The sequence below is a fragment of the Anomaloglossus baeobatrachus genome, chromosome 5 (assembly GCF_048569485.1).
Source record: "Anomaloglossus baeobatrachus isolate aAnoBae1 chromosome 5, aAnoBae1.hap1, whole genome shotgun sequence".
In the NCBI taxonomy this organism is placed as follows: domain Eukaryota; kingdom Metazoa; phylum Chordata; class Amphibia; order Anura; family Aromobatidae; genus Anomaloglossus; species Anomaloglossus baeobatrachus.
In genome coordinates, this window is record NC_134357.1 from 495,843,500 (window position 1) to 495,859,108 (window position 15,609).

The 15,609-nt window shown below is 55.0% G+C and overlaps 1 protein-coding gene across 1 annotated transcript in view; it reads left to right on the forward strand.

The window, feature by feature from the left end:
- Window positions 1-8,391: 8,391 nt before the first annotated feature.
- Window positions 8,392-15,609, forward strand: part of CFAP52 (cilia and flagella associated protein 52) — a 32,549-nt gene continuing 25,331 nt past the window's right edge. The window contains exon 1 of the mRNA XM_075347948.1: window positions 8,392-8,614. Within this exon, the coding sequence (XP_075204063.1) occupies window positions 8,551-8,614 (64 nt within the window). The 5' untranslated portion in view covers window positions 8,392-8,550. The remainder of the gene's footprint in view (window positions 8,615-15,609) is intronic.

A 15,609-nucleotide genomic window follows, 5' to 3' on the forward strand; every position in this document is an offset into this window, starting at 1 on the left:
CGCCGGCTCCCTCCTCCCTGCACATTCAGATCGTTGCTCTCTTGCTGTCAAACACAGCGATGTGTGCTTCACAGCAGGAGAGCAACGTCCAAAAAAATGAACCAGCACTGTGTGTAACGAGCAGCGATCTCACAGCAGGGCCCAGACCGTGACTCAGCAGCGATCTCGCTAGCGATCTCACTATGTGAGAAGTACCCCTTAAGCTGGTGTCACACACAGCGACAACGACAACGACGTCGCTGCTACGTCACCATTTTCTGTGACGTTGCAGCGACGTCCCGTCGCTGTTGCTGTGTGTGACATCCAGCAACGACCTGGCCCCTGCTGTGAGGTCGCCGGTCGTTGCTGAATGTCCAGCTTCATTTTTTGGTCGTCACTCTCCCGCTGTGACACACACATCGCTGTGTGTGACAGCGAGAGAGCGACGAAATGAAGCGAGCAGGAGCCGGCACTGGCAGCTGCGGTAAGCTGTAACCAGCGTAAACATCGGGTAACCAAGGGAAGACCTTTCCCTGGTTACCCGATGTTTACGCTGGTTACCAGCCTCCGCCGCTCTTGCTGCCAGTGCCGGCTCCTGCACTGTGACATGTGGCTGCAGTATGCATCGGGTAATTAGCCCGATGTATACTGTAGCAAGGAGAGCAAGGAGCCAGCGCTAAGCAGTGCGCGTGGCTCCCTGCTCTCTGAACTGTGACATGTAGCTGCAGCACACATCGGGTTAATTAACCCGATGTGTACTGTAGGAGAGCAAGGAGCCAGCGCTAAGCGCGGCTCCCTGCTCTCTGAACATGTAGCACAGCGACGTTATGATCGCTGCTTCTGCTGTGTTTGACAGCTAAGCAGCGATCATAACAGCGACTTACAAGGTCGCTGTTACGTCACCGAAAATGGTGACGTAACAGCGACGTCGTTGTCGCTGTCGTTTAGTGTGAACCCAGCTTTAGCAGTCTGGTGTTAAAGTTCTTGTTGACTCATATAATTGCCTTGCCAGTGAAGGTCAGAAACCCAGACAAGTCAATTATGCGAACCTCCCATTGTATTGCTAGATGCGATGTAACCTAGCTGTCTCTCCCTCATCTCTGCCATGCTACCATTACTACTAGGGATATTTTGTATACGGCTTGAAATCTACCCAATAAGAGCCCAGTCTTATCCACCAATCGTGAAGACCCCAATGGTCTGAATGGAGAGCTCAGAGGTATAAGAAGGAGGACTGTCCATTGCCCAGAGAGACTCTTGCTACATGCTATCAATCTAGGATCTGCGGATCCGATTGGCAAGCCATAACCGAACCTGGATTATAATACTACATGGACTACAGCATCGAATGCAAGAATTCGGCTGAGTTATCAAAGACTACCTAAGGAAGGAATCCAGCTTGGGACAATCCAGTCACCTGACTACACGCTTTGCGGTTCTCAGCCAGCTTCCTAAATCTGGCGTTATTTTATTCTCGGTGGGTGCCCGCCAAAAGCGGGATGCTGCTGGTTTGGAGTAAGTAGCCCTGGAAGCTCTGAGGCACAGACATTCAAATCCCAGGTGACCCAGCGGAAGGGTGCGAAACTGTTGCCGGTTACATTTTGTGGTTTTGCTGGTTATGTGTTATGTGCCGTTAATTGTTTGGGGATCCAATAAAGTCTTAATATTGTGATTCCCTCACCCTGAGTAGTGTTCCGCCCACGGTAAAGGAGGTCGGCGTTCAGTTGGGATGAGCCCTGGGCCATGCTGTCTTTCTAAAGGCGGCCGGGCCAGTGGACGAGACCACCCACTGACCCCCGTGTCTCCACACACTGGACCCTGTTCCTCCCCTACCAGGCTGTTCCTTATCAGGCATCTCCTCGGCTCACCCTATCAATCTACATAGACCTATCCTGCCTCTCTCAATCCCTGGGCATTAGCTTACCTTATTGTACTAAGCCTTAGTTAAATATTCCTACTCCAGTCTACCTCAGGATAACACTGCCTTGACAAAAGCTCATTATTGAGCTGAAATGTTGGCAAACTGATGGTTTTAACTTTCTGAAGAAAATAAATCACAAAAAAACCTGTCTCTGAACTCATACGTGTGCCAGAAATATTTCCTCCTATTATATTTGCATTATGTATAATGCAGGCAGCCCCCCATGCTTCATGTATAATGCAGCCAACCTCCCATGCTCCATGTATAATACAGCCAGCCCCCCATGCTCCATGTATAATGCAGCCAGCCCCCCATGCTCCATGTATAATGCAGGCAGCCCCCCATGCTCCATGCATAATGCAGCCCCCCCATGCTCCAAGTATAATGCAGGCAGTCCCCCCATGCTCCATGCATAATGCAGCCCCCCATGCTACATGTATAATGAAGGCAGTCCCCCCCATGATCCATGTATAATACAGTATAAAAAAAAACCAAAAAAAAACAAGTTCTTACCTCTCTCCTCGTTCCACCGCTGCTCCGTCCTCACCTCTCCTCCGTTCCCCTGCTGCTCTGGTCAGCGTCCTCCTGTCCTGCGCTCTGTGCTCTCAGCACAGCAGTCGCACAGGAGTGATGTCACCGCGCAGGCACAGGGGGAGAATGATGAAGCATGGAGCTACACGGATCTCTCCACATTTTATTGTTGCTGTACGCGATGATGGGGGAGGGCGGTGTCAGTGGCGGCGGCGGCACCGGGTTATATAGGGGCCGCGTGCTCTGCGCCAGATCAGCGCAGCTTCTCTCTCACAGGAGCTTAAAGGAGCTGCCTGCTGATCTGCAGAACAGGCTCTTAAGCTGCCGGGCCCGCTCGCAGTCGCGACTTCTGCGACCGCGGTAGTTATGCCCCTGGTCCCAACGTGAGACATGATTGCTGAGTGTTGATGGTTCTTGTCCCAATTGTGATACACAATTGCAGGGTGTCAATTGTTCCTATACACTATGAATGTACGCTCGCTGGTGATGAAGTGGCAGGGGGTATGGACACAAGGGACCCAGGCTTACCCTGATGTGGAAGAGGCTTGACTAAAGCACCTGCTGGGTAGACGCCAGGTGTCACTCCCAGGGAAGAACCTGGGACTGTGGCAGCTGAGCGGAGCTGGGTGACAGCAGGACCAAAGTGAAGTAATGGACAGGGTGGGCACAGGCAGGACAAACAGGGCAGAAAAAGGAACACAGACTGGATGGGAACAGGAGCACAGGTACAGGACATAAGGCTGAGGTCATAAGGCACAGGTCATCTAGGAAAGGACATCAGGAGGGACTACAGTCATCAGAAAACAGGTTCAAGACTTCAGGCATCAGGTTCGAAATTCAGGTACGGAACATCAGAAGGGAGACTGAACATCGGACATAGGTCATCAGGCACCGATCACCAGGCACAGGACATTAGACAACAGGACATCAGGCAGGTGCAACCGGAAAGGCTGAGGCAGACAAGATGACAGGTGCAGGTGGGTATGGACACAGGTGCATGATACAGGCTGGTACCAGGTACAGACAGACACAGACAGAACAGACCCAGGGACACAGAGCGTAGACACAGCAGACTCAGAACTGGTTACATACAGGACTGGTGCTGGATACTGGCAGACCAGAGCAGACAGGCTGGACCAAACACACAGGTAGTAGGATAAAACCCTAATGACATGCTGTGGTCCCTCCCATCAAAGGGAGGGAGCCTTATATACCCGGTGCCTCCCAGCGATAGGCTTGGGACAGCTTTGCAAGGTGTGCACACATCCTCTTAAAGGGGCAAGATGTGTGTGTGTGCTCTCTAAGTTGGACACCAGAAAACCTTGTGCAAAATGCTCAGGACCTGGGGCCTAGGCGGAAGCTGCAGACCGACACACACGTAGAAATCTGAGGGGGAATTTGGAGATGTCTGTCATGCTAGGTATAGGGAAGTACCAAGTGAACGGCGAAAGAGAAGGAAAACTCTGTGTCTAGGGAAAGGGGGAGATGGTGACCCCTGACCAAACCTACCACTGGTTCCTGGGGTCCCTCACCACGCTAGATAGGTTCCGAACACCTGACCCCACTAAACACTAAAGAAGACACAAGGAAGACACAAACACAAAGGGGAAAAGTGCATGCGTGACGCCCTGGCATGCCAGATAGTCACATAGCGTTAGGCCCCCGCACAACACCTTCCCACAAAGAGTTACACACAGCCGACAAAACCCTAGTCACCCCCCCCCCCCAGGGTAGGAGAGACACACCAGTGAGCCGGACCAGACAGATGGAGAACGCCCACCTAGGGGTCTGGAGAACCCGGGGCGGGAGAAACAGTCAGTTGAAGTTAAGAGTTTAAGTTCAAGCGGAGAGGAGTAGTTGAGAGGAGTGAGAGTTCAAGCGCAAGTGGAAGTCGTCGGGGTTGGAGCCCCGGCGTGCTGGCTAGGTGGCAGACGGTGGTCAGTATCTGCAGGAGGCGGTAAGACGGCTGCCGGAGATCCGAGGTGGACCGGGACAGGGTTGGAGCCCGCCGGTACCGACACCGGAGAACCGACCCGGAAACTGTGCACAGAGGGGGTACTTGGACCCTGAAGCCAGGACCGGAACCACCGGCCTAGTTAATTAACCAATTGAGGGCAAGATTATAGGTCCTGTCCCATCAAAAGTCCCAAAAAGCAGACAACAGCTCACCGCGGGGGATAGGGCATCCGCCAGGGCCCGTTAGATCCCAAGAGCCAGCGTCAGCGGGCATGGCTCCCACCCATAGTTCTGGGAGCGGGCTTCCATGTTCTATACCGGAGAGCCCAAAGAGAACTCACAACAGTGCAGGGAGAAGTGATACAGACCACCAACCTGGGCGTGGGACCTGAATGCATCCGGCCGCGGCGGCCGGCCACCATCACCATGGTTTACCACTGGACTCGTCTGAATTCTTTAATTGTGAATAATAACCCCCGGTCTGACCGGGTGCGCTGGCCCCCAGCACTTATCACCCACGACACAGAGACATTGGGCCCCGGGGCATCCATCCCTACCCACTGAGGGGTTAACATCAGCTGCCATGATATCGCCCTCGGGGTACCCTACAACAGCAGCGGTGGTGCTACACTTCACCATACACCGTGGGTGGCGTCACAGACAGTATACGGCAAATCCCGTACAAATACGTCCCCTTTATTTGAAGTGTCCGCGCGACCCCCGGGCCCGGTAGAATCCCTCGAGCCACACTGCGGACCTGGACCCGAGCAGCTCGGCTGCTGGCACGGGGGCGGCACACATGAACTACTTAGCCATAAATGACTCAGGTAGAAGTTCAGCAAAGTTTCAACAATGATTCTACAGAGGGGTACAAGCCACCTGCTTGCAACTAGAGCTAAAATGAACTGAATAATATAACTAGCACAAGTTCAGGGAAGATGGAGGTATTTCAGCACAAGGGGAATATTGCAGATGGATGGCAGGAGGGCTCTGCTGGGTCCTAAAGGGGAAGAGATTAAAACCCAGCAGGAAAGCTACCTAGTACAATCAATTCTAACAGCAGGAACAATAGAAAGTCAGGGAACATTTTGCCCAGCCAAACGCTGTGACCTACTATTGCCAGAAACCACATGACTGTCTGTCACCCATGACACACCTGTGACAATGGTGAGCTTAGCAGCACTAAATGTGGCACAGTGGACGACACAACACGTGGGTGGCCATGCGGGCGAGCAGAGGACCACGCAGCACGAGGATGGCCGTGCGGGAGGACAGGGAACTGATACAAACGTGGATAGCCATGCGGGTGGGCAGAGGAGCCACGCAGCATGGGTGTGGACATGCAGGAGCGCATTGGACCACGTGACATGTGCATGCCTGCAGGAACAAGTGGGTGGCCAAGGAGGTACTGGCTGGTCTAGGGGGACAGGAGAGTGCAGGGACTGGGATGCTGGTGCTACAGTGAGACATGATCGTGGAGTGTCGATGGTTTCTGTCACAATGTGAGACACGATCGTGGGGTGTTAATGGTTTCTGTCACAATGTGAGACATGGTCGCGGAGTGTCAATGGATCTTGTCACAATCTGAGACATGATCGTGGGGTGTCGATGGCTGATGTCCCAATGTGAGACATGATTGTGGGGTGTCCATGACTCCTGTCCCAATGTGAGACATGATTGTGGGGTGTTGATGGTTCCTGTCACAATGTGAGACATAATCGCAGGGTGTCGATGGTTCCTGTCCCAATGTGAGACACGATCTTGGGAAACTGTGGCGCCCCTGACCTGGTCAGGCGCCACTGAGTACTGCACTCAGGCTGAGTGAGTACAAAACAGGTAATTCCAAAGGCTGACCAGGGTGTGGACACACAGACACTTAGTGACCAGGACACACACACAGTTTAGAGGGGACCCCTGGGCAGATCTAGGGAGGGGGCGTAGCCCTCGCATCCCAGCTAGTGGTGGGTAGTGGAACTGGAAGCGAGAGAGTGTGCAGTAGCAGCAAAAGAAGAGGAGTGGAGCAGCCGTGTCCGAGGTGTGGAGCAGAGGAGCAGGACACCGTCAGACCCTGCAAATGTAGTGGCTGCTGGCGGGGAAGAGCGGCTAACCAGTGGTGCTGCCTGAAATCCACCTAGAGAAGAGGTGGTTGAGTAAGGAGACTACCGGTAGATCAGGCCCGCACGGGGAAACAGGTCCCCAGAGCAGGAACCCATCTACTCGGCCTGCCAAACCTGCTGGTGAGGGCGCTGAATGTGCCTTACCGACCTACACAGAGTCCGCAGCATCAGCAGCAACGAGGGGGCCCATAAGTGGGACAGGGCAAGAAGCCATCTCTACTTGGTCCACGCTGCCAGAAAACAGGCCAGAAAGGGGAGAACAGCAGTTGCGACTTCCCTGGGTGATCCCGGAGCACTCCAAGTCGGGGTCACTTCAAAACAAGAAGGGCTAGGAAGGCGAGTCAGCAGTCACCCCTGGATCAGCCTGAGGAATACCTGGTTCCACCTGGTCCACCATAGCATCGCCCGGGTTGACTCACCCCTACCATCTGGAAGTGAGTAAAAACCCTGAAAGACATTGCTGCCTGTGTGTGAGTTCTTCTGCGACCAGTGGTACTACACACTTACACTTGGCCCTGGGGCCAGCCTCACTCTCGGGAGGCCATAACACCAGACTGCATTTACCATCAGCCCCAGAAGCTCTTTAAACTGCAGTGGCGGTCACCCCCTGACCGCAATTACCGAGAGTGGCGTCACGATTCCCATTGAAGTTAACCTGACTAACCTGTGGCAAGAAGACCGTCAGCACGTGAAGTCCCTGAAGACCCTGAGCCGACCTGAAGGTAACGGGGCTGCACAGAACCAATGGTTCCTCTTACAATGTGAGGTTCAAATCCCCAAGGGGAACTAAAAAATAAAGCAAAAAGTAAAAAAAAGGTTACTAAAAATACAAAATTAAGTATAAAATATGTTAATCATCCCTCTTTTCCTTTCTGAAAAATATAAACAATTTAAAAATTACACATATTTGGTATGACCATGTCCGTATAACTCCGATCTATCAAAATATTACTTAGCCCTTATGGTATATAAAGGAAAAAAAATCAAAATACCAGACCTGCAGATTTAGTCGGTCGCTGACTAAAAAACTACAATAAGAAGCGATTAAAATATCTAAACTGGTAATAAAAAAATTTAAAAAATAAAAAAATAAATCTCTAAACTGGTATCAATAAGATGGTCAGATCAAGAGTCTATAAACGAGCCGTCTCTGGAGACAAAAAAATCAAATGTTTCAGGTCGCGGAAAATGGCGACAAAACCAGAATTTCTATGTTAAAAACTTCTGATATTTTTTGTTTCCACCACTCAAATAAAATAAAAACCTTTACAAATTTGGTGTCGCTGTAATCGTACGGACCTAAAGAATCCTATTTTTCAGGTATTTTTATACTGCACTGAACACCATAAGAAACAAAACTAAAAAAACACGACTGATTTATTTTTTTTCACCATTTCTCATCCCAGTTGGAATTTTTTTTCCCCAGTTTTCATCCCCATACATTATATGGTAAAATGAATGGTATCTTTAAAAATTATAACGTCCCGTGGGAAAAAAAAAAACCCTTGTACTACAGTGGATGGAGAAATGAAAAGTTATGGGGTTAAAGTGATAAAAATGAAAAAAAAATTGTTTTTGTCCAAAAAATTTTAGTCAGAATTTCCAGAATAGCGATTTTATTTTCATTATGCATTTACTATGTTTTGTGTAACTTTTTCTATGAAAATGTTTTTTTGTCACAAATGTTACGTGTGAAGCTTTTGCTAGGAGTAGTGGATTGTGAATCCATTTTATGCTCTTTAGTCCGAGCACAAATAAACTCAAATCTCATTACAATCGGTGACATTTTTAATTTTATCACGTCTGAGGTGAATTTAGCCGCCTACAACTGCGCATGCGTGGTGGCAGACATGCATTCATTCACTGCGCAGGCGCAAAGTTCGCTTTGCAGTCCCTGCGCATAAACCTGGCAAATACCTCAAAAGGAACGCTGCGCATGCTCCGTGCGTCGTATCCGTGACAACGGGTACAACATAACGTGAGACCGTCGCTAGGAGACGGGAGGAAGCTCTCTGAAACTTTTATACGAAGTAACGAGGGGGGAACATGGCGTCCCCGATCCAGGAGGACGGAATGCAGCTGGAGCTGGCGGCAGTCATCGGATTGAATGGTAGGATAAGACGTGTCTGGTCTATGGGGGAGGGAGAACACAGGATATAAGGCTGCGGATATTGTACAATTGCAACTTTATTGTAAATGACAAACAGGAGCACTGAGTGCATAAGAGTGATGTTCTGTGTGATCTGGTATATCTGTTATAGTCAGCAGTACCTACTGTATATTAACAGTTTAGCGTATAGTCTTGCCGCGTACTGGGAACACCTCACCAGACCTGCCGTATACTGGATACACCCCACCAGACCTGCCGTATACTGGTAACACCCCACAAGACCAGCCATATACCGGGAACACCCCACAAGACCTGCCATATACCGGATACACCCCACCAGACCTGCCATATACCGGATACACCCCACCAGACCTGCCATATACCGGATACACCCCACAAGACCTGCCGTATACCGGAACACCTCACCAGACCTGCCGTATACTGGATATACCCTACCAGACCTGCCATATACTGGAAACACCCCACAAGACCTGCCATATACCGGGAATACCCCACAAGACCTGCCGTATACCGGAACACCCCACAAGACCTGCCGTATACTGGATACACCCCACCAGACCTGCCGTATACTGGATACACCCCACCAGACCTGCCATATACTGGAAACACCCCACAAGACCTGCCGTATACCGGGAACACCCCACAAGACCTGCCATATACCAGATACACCCCACAAGACCTGCCGTATACTGGATACACCCCACAAGACCTGCGGTATACCGGGAACACCCCACAAGACCTGCCATATACCGGATACACCCCACAAGACCTGAGGTATACCGGGAACACCCCACAAGACCTGCCATATACCGGGAACACCCCACAAGACCTGCCATATACCGGGAACACCCCACAAGACCTGCGGTATACCGGGAACACCCCACAAGACCTGCCATATACCGGGAACACCCCACAAGACCTGCCATATACCGGGAACACCCCACAAGACCTGCCATATACCGGAAACACCCCACAAGACCTGCCATATACCAGATACACCCCACAAGACCTGCCGTATACTGGATACACCCCACAAGACCTGCGGTATACCGGGAACACCCCACAAGACCTGCCATATACCGGATACACCCCACAAGACCTGCGGTATACCGGGAACACCCCACAAGACCTGCCATATACCGGGAACACCCCACAAGACCTGCCATATACCGGGAACACCCCACAAGACCTGCGGTATACCGGGAACACCCCACAAGACCTGCCATATACCGGGAACACCCCACAAGACCTGCCATATACCGGGAACACCCCACAAGACTTGCCATATACCGGGAACACCCCACAAGACCTGCCGTATACCGGGAACACCCCACAAGACCTGCCGTATACCGGAAACACCCCACAAGACCTGCCATATACCGGATACACCACACAAGACCTGCGGTATACTGGATACACCCCACAAGACCTGCCATATACCGGGAACACCCCACAAGCCCTGCCATATACCCAGGGCTGTATTTTGCCTTCATGCTGCCCTAGGCACTTTAAGTGGTCGCGCCCCTTAGTGACAACGTAAAACTGAGTTTTCGCACACGACATCTGTTTAAGGCAGATCTACTCTGTAGCACACTTTAAAAAGTATCAATAAGAAACTAACCCCCCCAATGGGAATCACCACAGGCACATCAAAACATAGCATGAGTATAAAATATTCCCACCACACCGTCCCCACTTATATACTGTGACTGTGACACTGCCCCTAATAAACACCACTCTGCCCTCCCTTATAAACTACTGTATATGCACCACACCTTCCTCGATTATGAAATATGATCTGTACATTGTGAGGAGGGAGCAGCATGATGTGAGGACAATGTCCCATGGGTGCTGCCCCCTCCTCACAATGTCCCATGCATGAAGCCCTCTCATCACAATGTCCCATGCATGCTGCCCCCTCCTCACAATGTCCCATGCATGCTGCTCCCTCCTCACAATGTCCCATGCATGCTGCCCCCTCCTCACAGTGTCCCATGCATGCTGCCCCCTCCTCACAATGTCCCATGCATGCTGCTCCCTCCTCACAATGTCCCATGCATGCTGCTCCCTCCTCACAATGTCCCATGCATGCTGCTCCCTCGTCACAATGTACCATGCATGCTGCTCCCTCCTCACAATGTCGCATGCATGCTGCTCCCTCCTCACAATGTCGCATGCATGCTGCTCCCTCCTCACAATGTCTCATGCATGCTGCTCCCTCCTCACAATGTCTCATGCATGCTGCTCCCGCCTCACAATGTCCCATGCATGGTGCTCCCTCCTCACAATGTCTCATGCATGCTGCTCCCGCCTCACAATGTCCCATGCATGGTGCTCCCTCCTCACAATGTCCCATGCATGCTGCTCCCTCCTCACAGTGTCCCATGCATGCTGCCCCCTCCTCACAATGTCCCATGCATGCTGCCCCCTCATCACAATGTCCCATGCATGCTGCCCCCTCCTCACAATGTCCCATGCATGCTGCTCCCTCGTCACAATGTCCCATGCATGCTGCTCCCTCCTCACAATGTCCCATGCATGCTGCCCCCTCCTCACAATATCTCATGCATGCTGCCCCCTCCTCACAATGTCTCATGCATGCTGCCCCCTCCTCACAGTGTCCCATGCATGCTGCCCCCTCCTCACAATATCTCATGCATGCTGCCCCCTCCTCACAATATCTCATGTATGCTGCCCCCTCCTCACAATGTCTCATGCATGCTGCTCCCTCCTCACAATGTCCCATGCATGCTGCCCCCTCCTCACAATATCTCATGCATGCTGCTCCCTCCTCACAATGTCTCATGCATGCTGCTCCCGCCTCACAATGTCCCATGCATGCTGCTCCCTCCTCACAATGTCCCATGCATGCTGCTCCCTCGTCACAATATCCCATGCATGCTGCTCCCTCATCACAATGTCCCATGCATGCTGCCCCCTCCTCACAATGTCCCATGCATGCTGCTCCCTCGTCACAATGTCCCATGCATGCTGCTCCCTCCTCACAATGTCCCATGCATGCTGCCCCCTCCTCACAGTGTCCCATGCATGCTGCCCCCTCCTCAGTGTCCCATGCATGCTGCCCCCTTCTCACAATGTCCCATGCATGCTGCCCCCTCCTCACAATGTCCCATGCATGCTGCCCCCTTCTCACAATGTCCCATGCATGCTGTCCCTCTCCATGAGCTCCTAATGTTGCCTTCCTCTTTTCCATAATGAGACCTTCATGTTGCCCCACTCATGCTAAGACCACTACACTAATGCTTATGCTGAGACCCCCCCTACACACACTACCCCACTCTTGATATTGACTCCCCTACATTGCTCCACTCCATACTGATCCCACACATGCTGCCCCTTCTTCACAATGAGCTCCCAATGCTGCCCCCTCTTATTCTGAGTCCTTACACTCCCCCCACCCAATCGATTTTGTCATTGCACTATCCCTCATCCCTTGTCCTCTGTCTCTAGCATTAGCCCCTCTCTCCCACTCCCCCAGCATCAGCCTCTCTCCCCCAGTCTCAACCTTTGCCTCCCCCCAGCCTCAGCCTGCCCCAGTCTCCGCCTCAGCCTCCCTCCAGCCTCCCCCCAGTCTCAGCCTCAGTCTCCCTCCAGCCTCCCCCCAGTCTCAGCCTCCCTCCAGTCTCAGCTTCTGCCTCCCTCCAGCCTCCCCCCAGTCTCAGCCTCCCTCCAGCCTCCCCCCAGTCTCTTCCTCTGCCTCCCTCCAGCCTCCCCCCAGTCTCTGCCTCTGCCTCCCTCCAGCCTCCCCCCAGTCTCTGCCTCTGCCTCCCTCCAGCCTCCCCCCAGTCTCTGCCTCTGCCTCCCTCCAGCCTCCCCCCAGTCTCTGCCTCTGCCTCCCTCCAGCCTCCCCCCAGTCTCTGCCTCTGCCTCCCTCCAGCCTCCCCACAGTCTCTGCCTCCCTCCAGCCTCCCCCCAGTCTCAGCCTCTGCCTCTCTCCAGCCTCCCCCCAGTCTCAGCCTTTGCCTCCCTCCAGCCTCCCCCCAGTCTCTGCCTCTGCCTCCCTCCAGCCTCCCCCTAGTCTCTGCCTCCCTCCAACCTCCCCCAGTCTCTGCCTCCCTCCAGCCTCCCCCAGTCTCTGCCTCTGCCTCCCTCCAGCCTCCCCCCAGTCTCCGCCTTTGCCTCCCTCCAGCCTCCCCCCAGTCTCTGCCTCTGCCTCCCTACAGCCTTCCCCCAGTCTCTGCCTCTGCCTCCCTCCAGCCTCCCCCAGTCTCTGCCTCTGCCTCCCTCCAGCCTCCCCCAGTCTCAGCCTCTGCCTCCCTCCAGCCTCCCCCCAGTCTCAGCCTCTGCCTCCCTCTAGCCTCCCCCCAGTCTCTGCCTCTGCCTCCCTCCAGCCTCCCCCCAGTCTCTGCCTCTGCCTCCCTCCAGCCTCCCCCCAGTCTCTGCCTCTGCCTCCCTCCAGCCTCCCTCCAGTCTCAGCCTCTGCCTCCCTCCAGCCTCCCCCCAGTCTCTGCCTCCCTCCAGCCTCCCCCCAGTCTCTGCCTCTGCCTCCCTCCAGCCTCCCCCAGTCTCAGCCTCTACCTCGATCCAGCCTCCCCACAGTCTCAGCCTCTGCCTCCCTCCAGTCTCAGCCTCTGCCTCCCTCCAGCCTCCCCCCAGTCTCAGCCTCTGCCTCTCTCCAGTCTCAGCCTCGGCCTCCCTCCAGCCTCCCCCCAGTCTCAGCCTCGGCCTCCCTCCAGCCTCCTCCCAGTCTCTGCCTCTGCCTCCCTCCAGCCTCCCCCAGTCTCAGCCTCTGCCTCTCTCCAGTCTCAGCCTCGGCCTCCCTCCAGCCTCCCCCAGTCTCAGCCTCTGCCTCCCTCCAGCCTCCCCCAGTCTCTGCCTCTGCCTCCCTCCAGCCTCCCCCCAGTCTCTGCCTCTGCCTCCCTCCAGCCTCCCCCAGTCTCAGCCTCTGCCTCCCTCCAGTCTCAGCCTCGGCCTCCCTCCAGCTTCCCCCCAGTCTCAGCCTCTGCCTCCATCCAGTCTCAGCCTCTGCCTCCCTCCAGCCTCCCCCCAGTCTCAGCCTCTGCCTCCCTCCAGCCTCCCCCAGTCTCAGCCTCTGCCTCCCTCCAGTCTCAGCCTCGGCCTCCCTTCAGTCTCAGCCTCTGCCTCCCTCCAGTCTCAGCCTCTGCCTCCCTCCAGCCTCCCCCCAGTCTCAGCCTCTGCCTCCCTCCAGCCTCCCCCCAGTCTCTGCCTCTGCTTTTCCTCCAGCCTCCCCCCAGTCTCTGCCTCTGCCTCCCTCCAGCCTCCCCCCAGTCTCTGCCTCTGCCTCCCTCCAGCCTCCCCCAGTCTCTGCCTCTGCCTCCCTCCAGCCTCCCCCCAGTCTCAGCCTCTGCCTCCCTCCAGCCTCCCCCCAGTCTCAGCCTCTGCCTCCCTCTAGCCTCCCCCCAGTCTCTGCCTCTGCCTCCCTCCAGCCTCCCCCCAGTCTCTGCCTCTGGCTCCCTCCAGCCTCCCCCCAGTCTCTGCCTCTGCCTCCCTCCAGCCTCCCCCCAGTCTCAGCCTCTGCCTCCCTCCAGCCTCCCCCCAGTCTCTGCCTTCCTCCAGCCTCCTCCCAGTCTCTGCATCTGCCTCCCTCCAGCCTCCCCCAGTCTCAGCCTCTGCCTCCCTCCAGCCTCCCCACAGTCTCAGCCTCTGCCTCCCTCCAGCCTCCCCCCAGTCTCAACCTCTGCCTCTCTCCAGTCTCAGCCTCGGCCTCCCTCCAGCCTCCCCCCAGTCTCAGCCTCGGCCTCCCTCCAGCCTCCCCCCAGTCTCTGCCTCTGCCTCCCTCCAGCCTCCCCCAGTCTCAGCCTCTGCCTCCCTCCAGCCTCCCCCCAGTCTCAGCCTCTGCCTCCCTCCAGCCTCCCCCCAGTCTCTGCCTTCCTCCAGCCTCCTCCCAGTCTCTGCCTCTGCCTCCCTCCAGCCTCCTCCCAGTCTCTGCCTCTGCCTCCCTCCAGCCTCCCTCCAGTCTCAGCCTCTGCCTCCCTCCAGCCTCCCCCCAGTCTCAACCTCTGCCTCTCTCCAGTCTCAGCCTCGGCCTCCCTCCAGCCTCCCCCCAGTCTCAGCCTCGGCCTCCCTCCAGCCTCCCCCCAGTCTCTGCCTCTGCCTCCCTCCAGCCTCCCCCAGTCTCAGCCTCTGCCTCTCTCCAGTCTCAGCCTCTGCCTCCCTCCAGCCTCCCCCAGTCTCAGCCTCTGCCTCCCTCCAGCCTCCCCCCAGTCTCAGCCTCTGCCTCCCTCCAGCCTCCCCTCAGTCTCTGCCTCTGCCTCCCTCCAGCCTCCCCCCAGTCTCAGCTTCTGCCTCCCTCCAGCCTCCCCCCAGTCTCGGCCTCTGCCTCCCTCCAGTATCAGCCTTTGCTGCCTCCCCCCCCCCCCCCGCATGCGCAGATCTCCGGTCTGCATTAGAGACACTCCCACGCTCCTTATGAATCCACTTACCTGCTCCAGTGCAGGCGGCGGATCTTCCTGGCTCACGTGAGTATCCTCTTCTGACACCGGCTTCCATCACGGCGTCCTCCGCGGCGTCCTGCTGTGAGCTCTGCATGTGACGTCCACACAGCAGTGGACGCAGCACAGAGGAAGGAGCTGATTGGCGCGTGCCTGTGACCCCGGAAGTGCAGGCGCCGGCAGTTCCGGGGTCAATCAGCTCCCTGTGCTCGGCGGCCAAAAAAAAAAATTTTTTTTTTTTTTTTTTTTTTTTTTTGCTGCCAGAAGGTGCCGCCCCTCACAATCTGCCGCCCTAGGCACCGGACCACGGGTGCCTAATGGTAAATACGGCCCTGCATATACCGGGAACACCCCATCAGACCTGCCATATACTGGAAACACCCCACAAGACCTGCCGTATACCGGGAACACCCCACAAGACCTGCCATATACTGGGAACACCCCACAAGACTTGCCATATACCAGGAACACCCCACAAGACCTGCCATATACCGGAAACACCCCACAAGACCTGCCATATACCGGATACACCCCACAAGACCTGCCGTATACTGGATACAC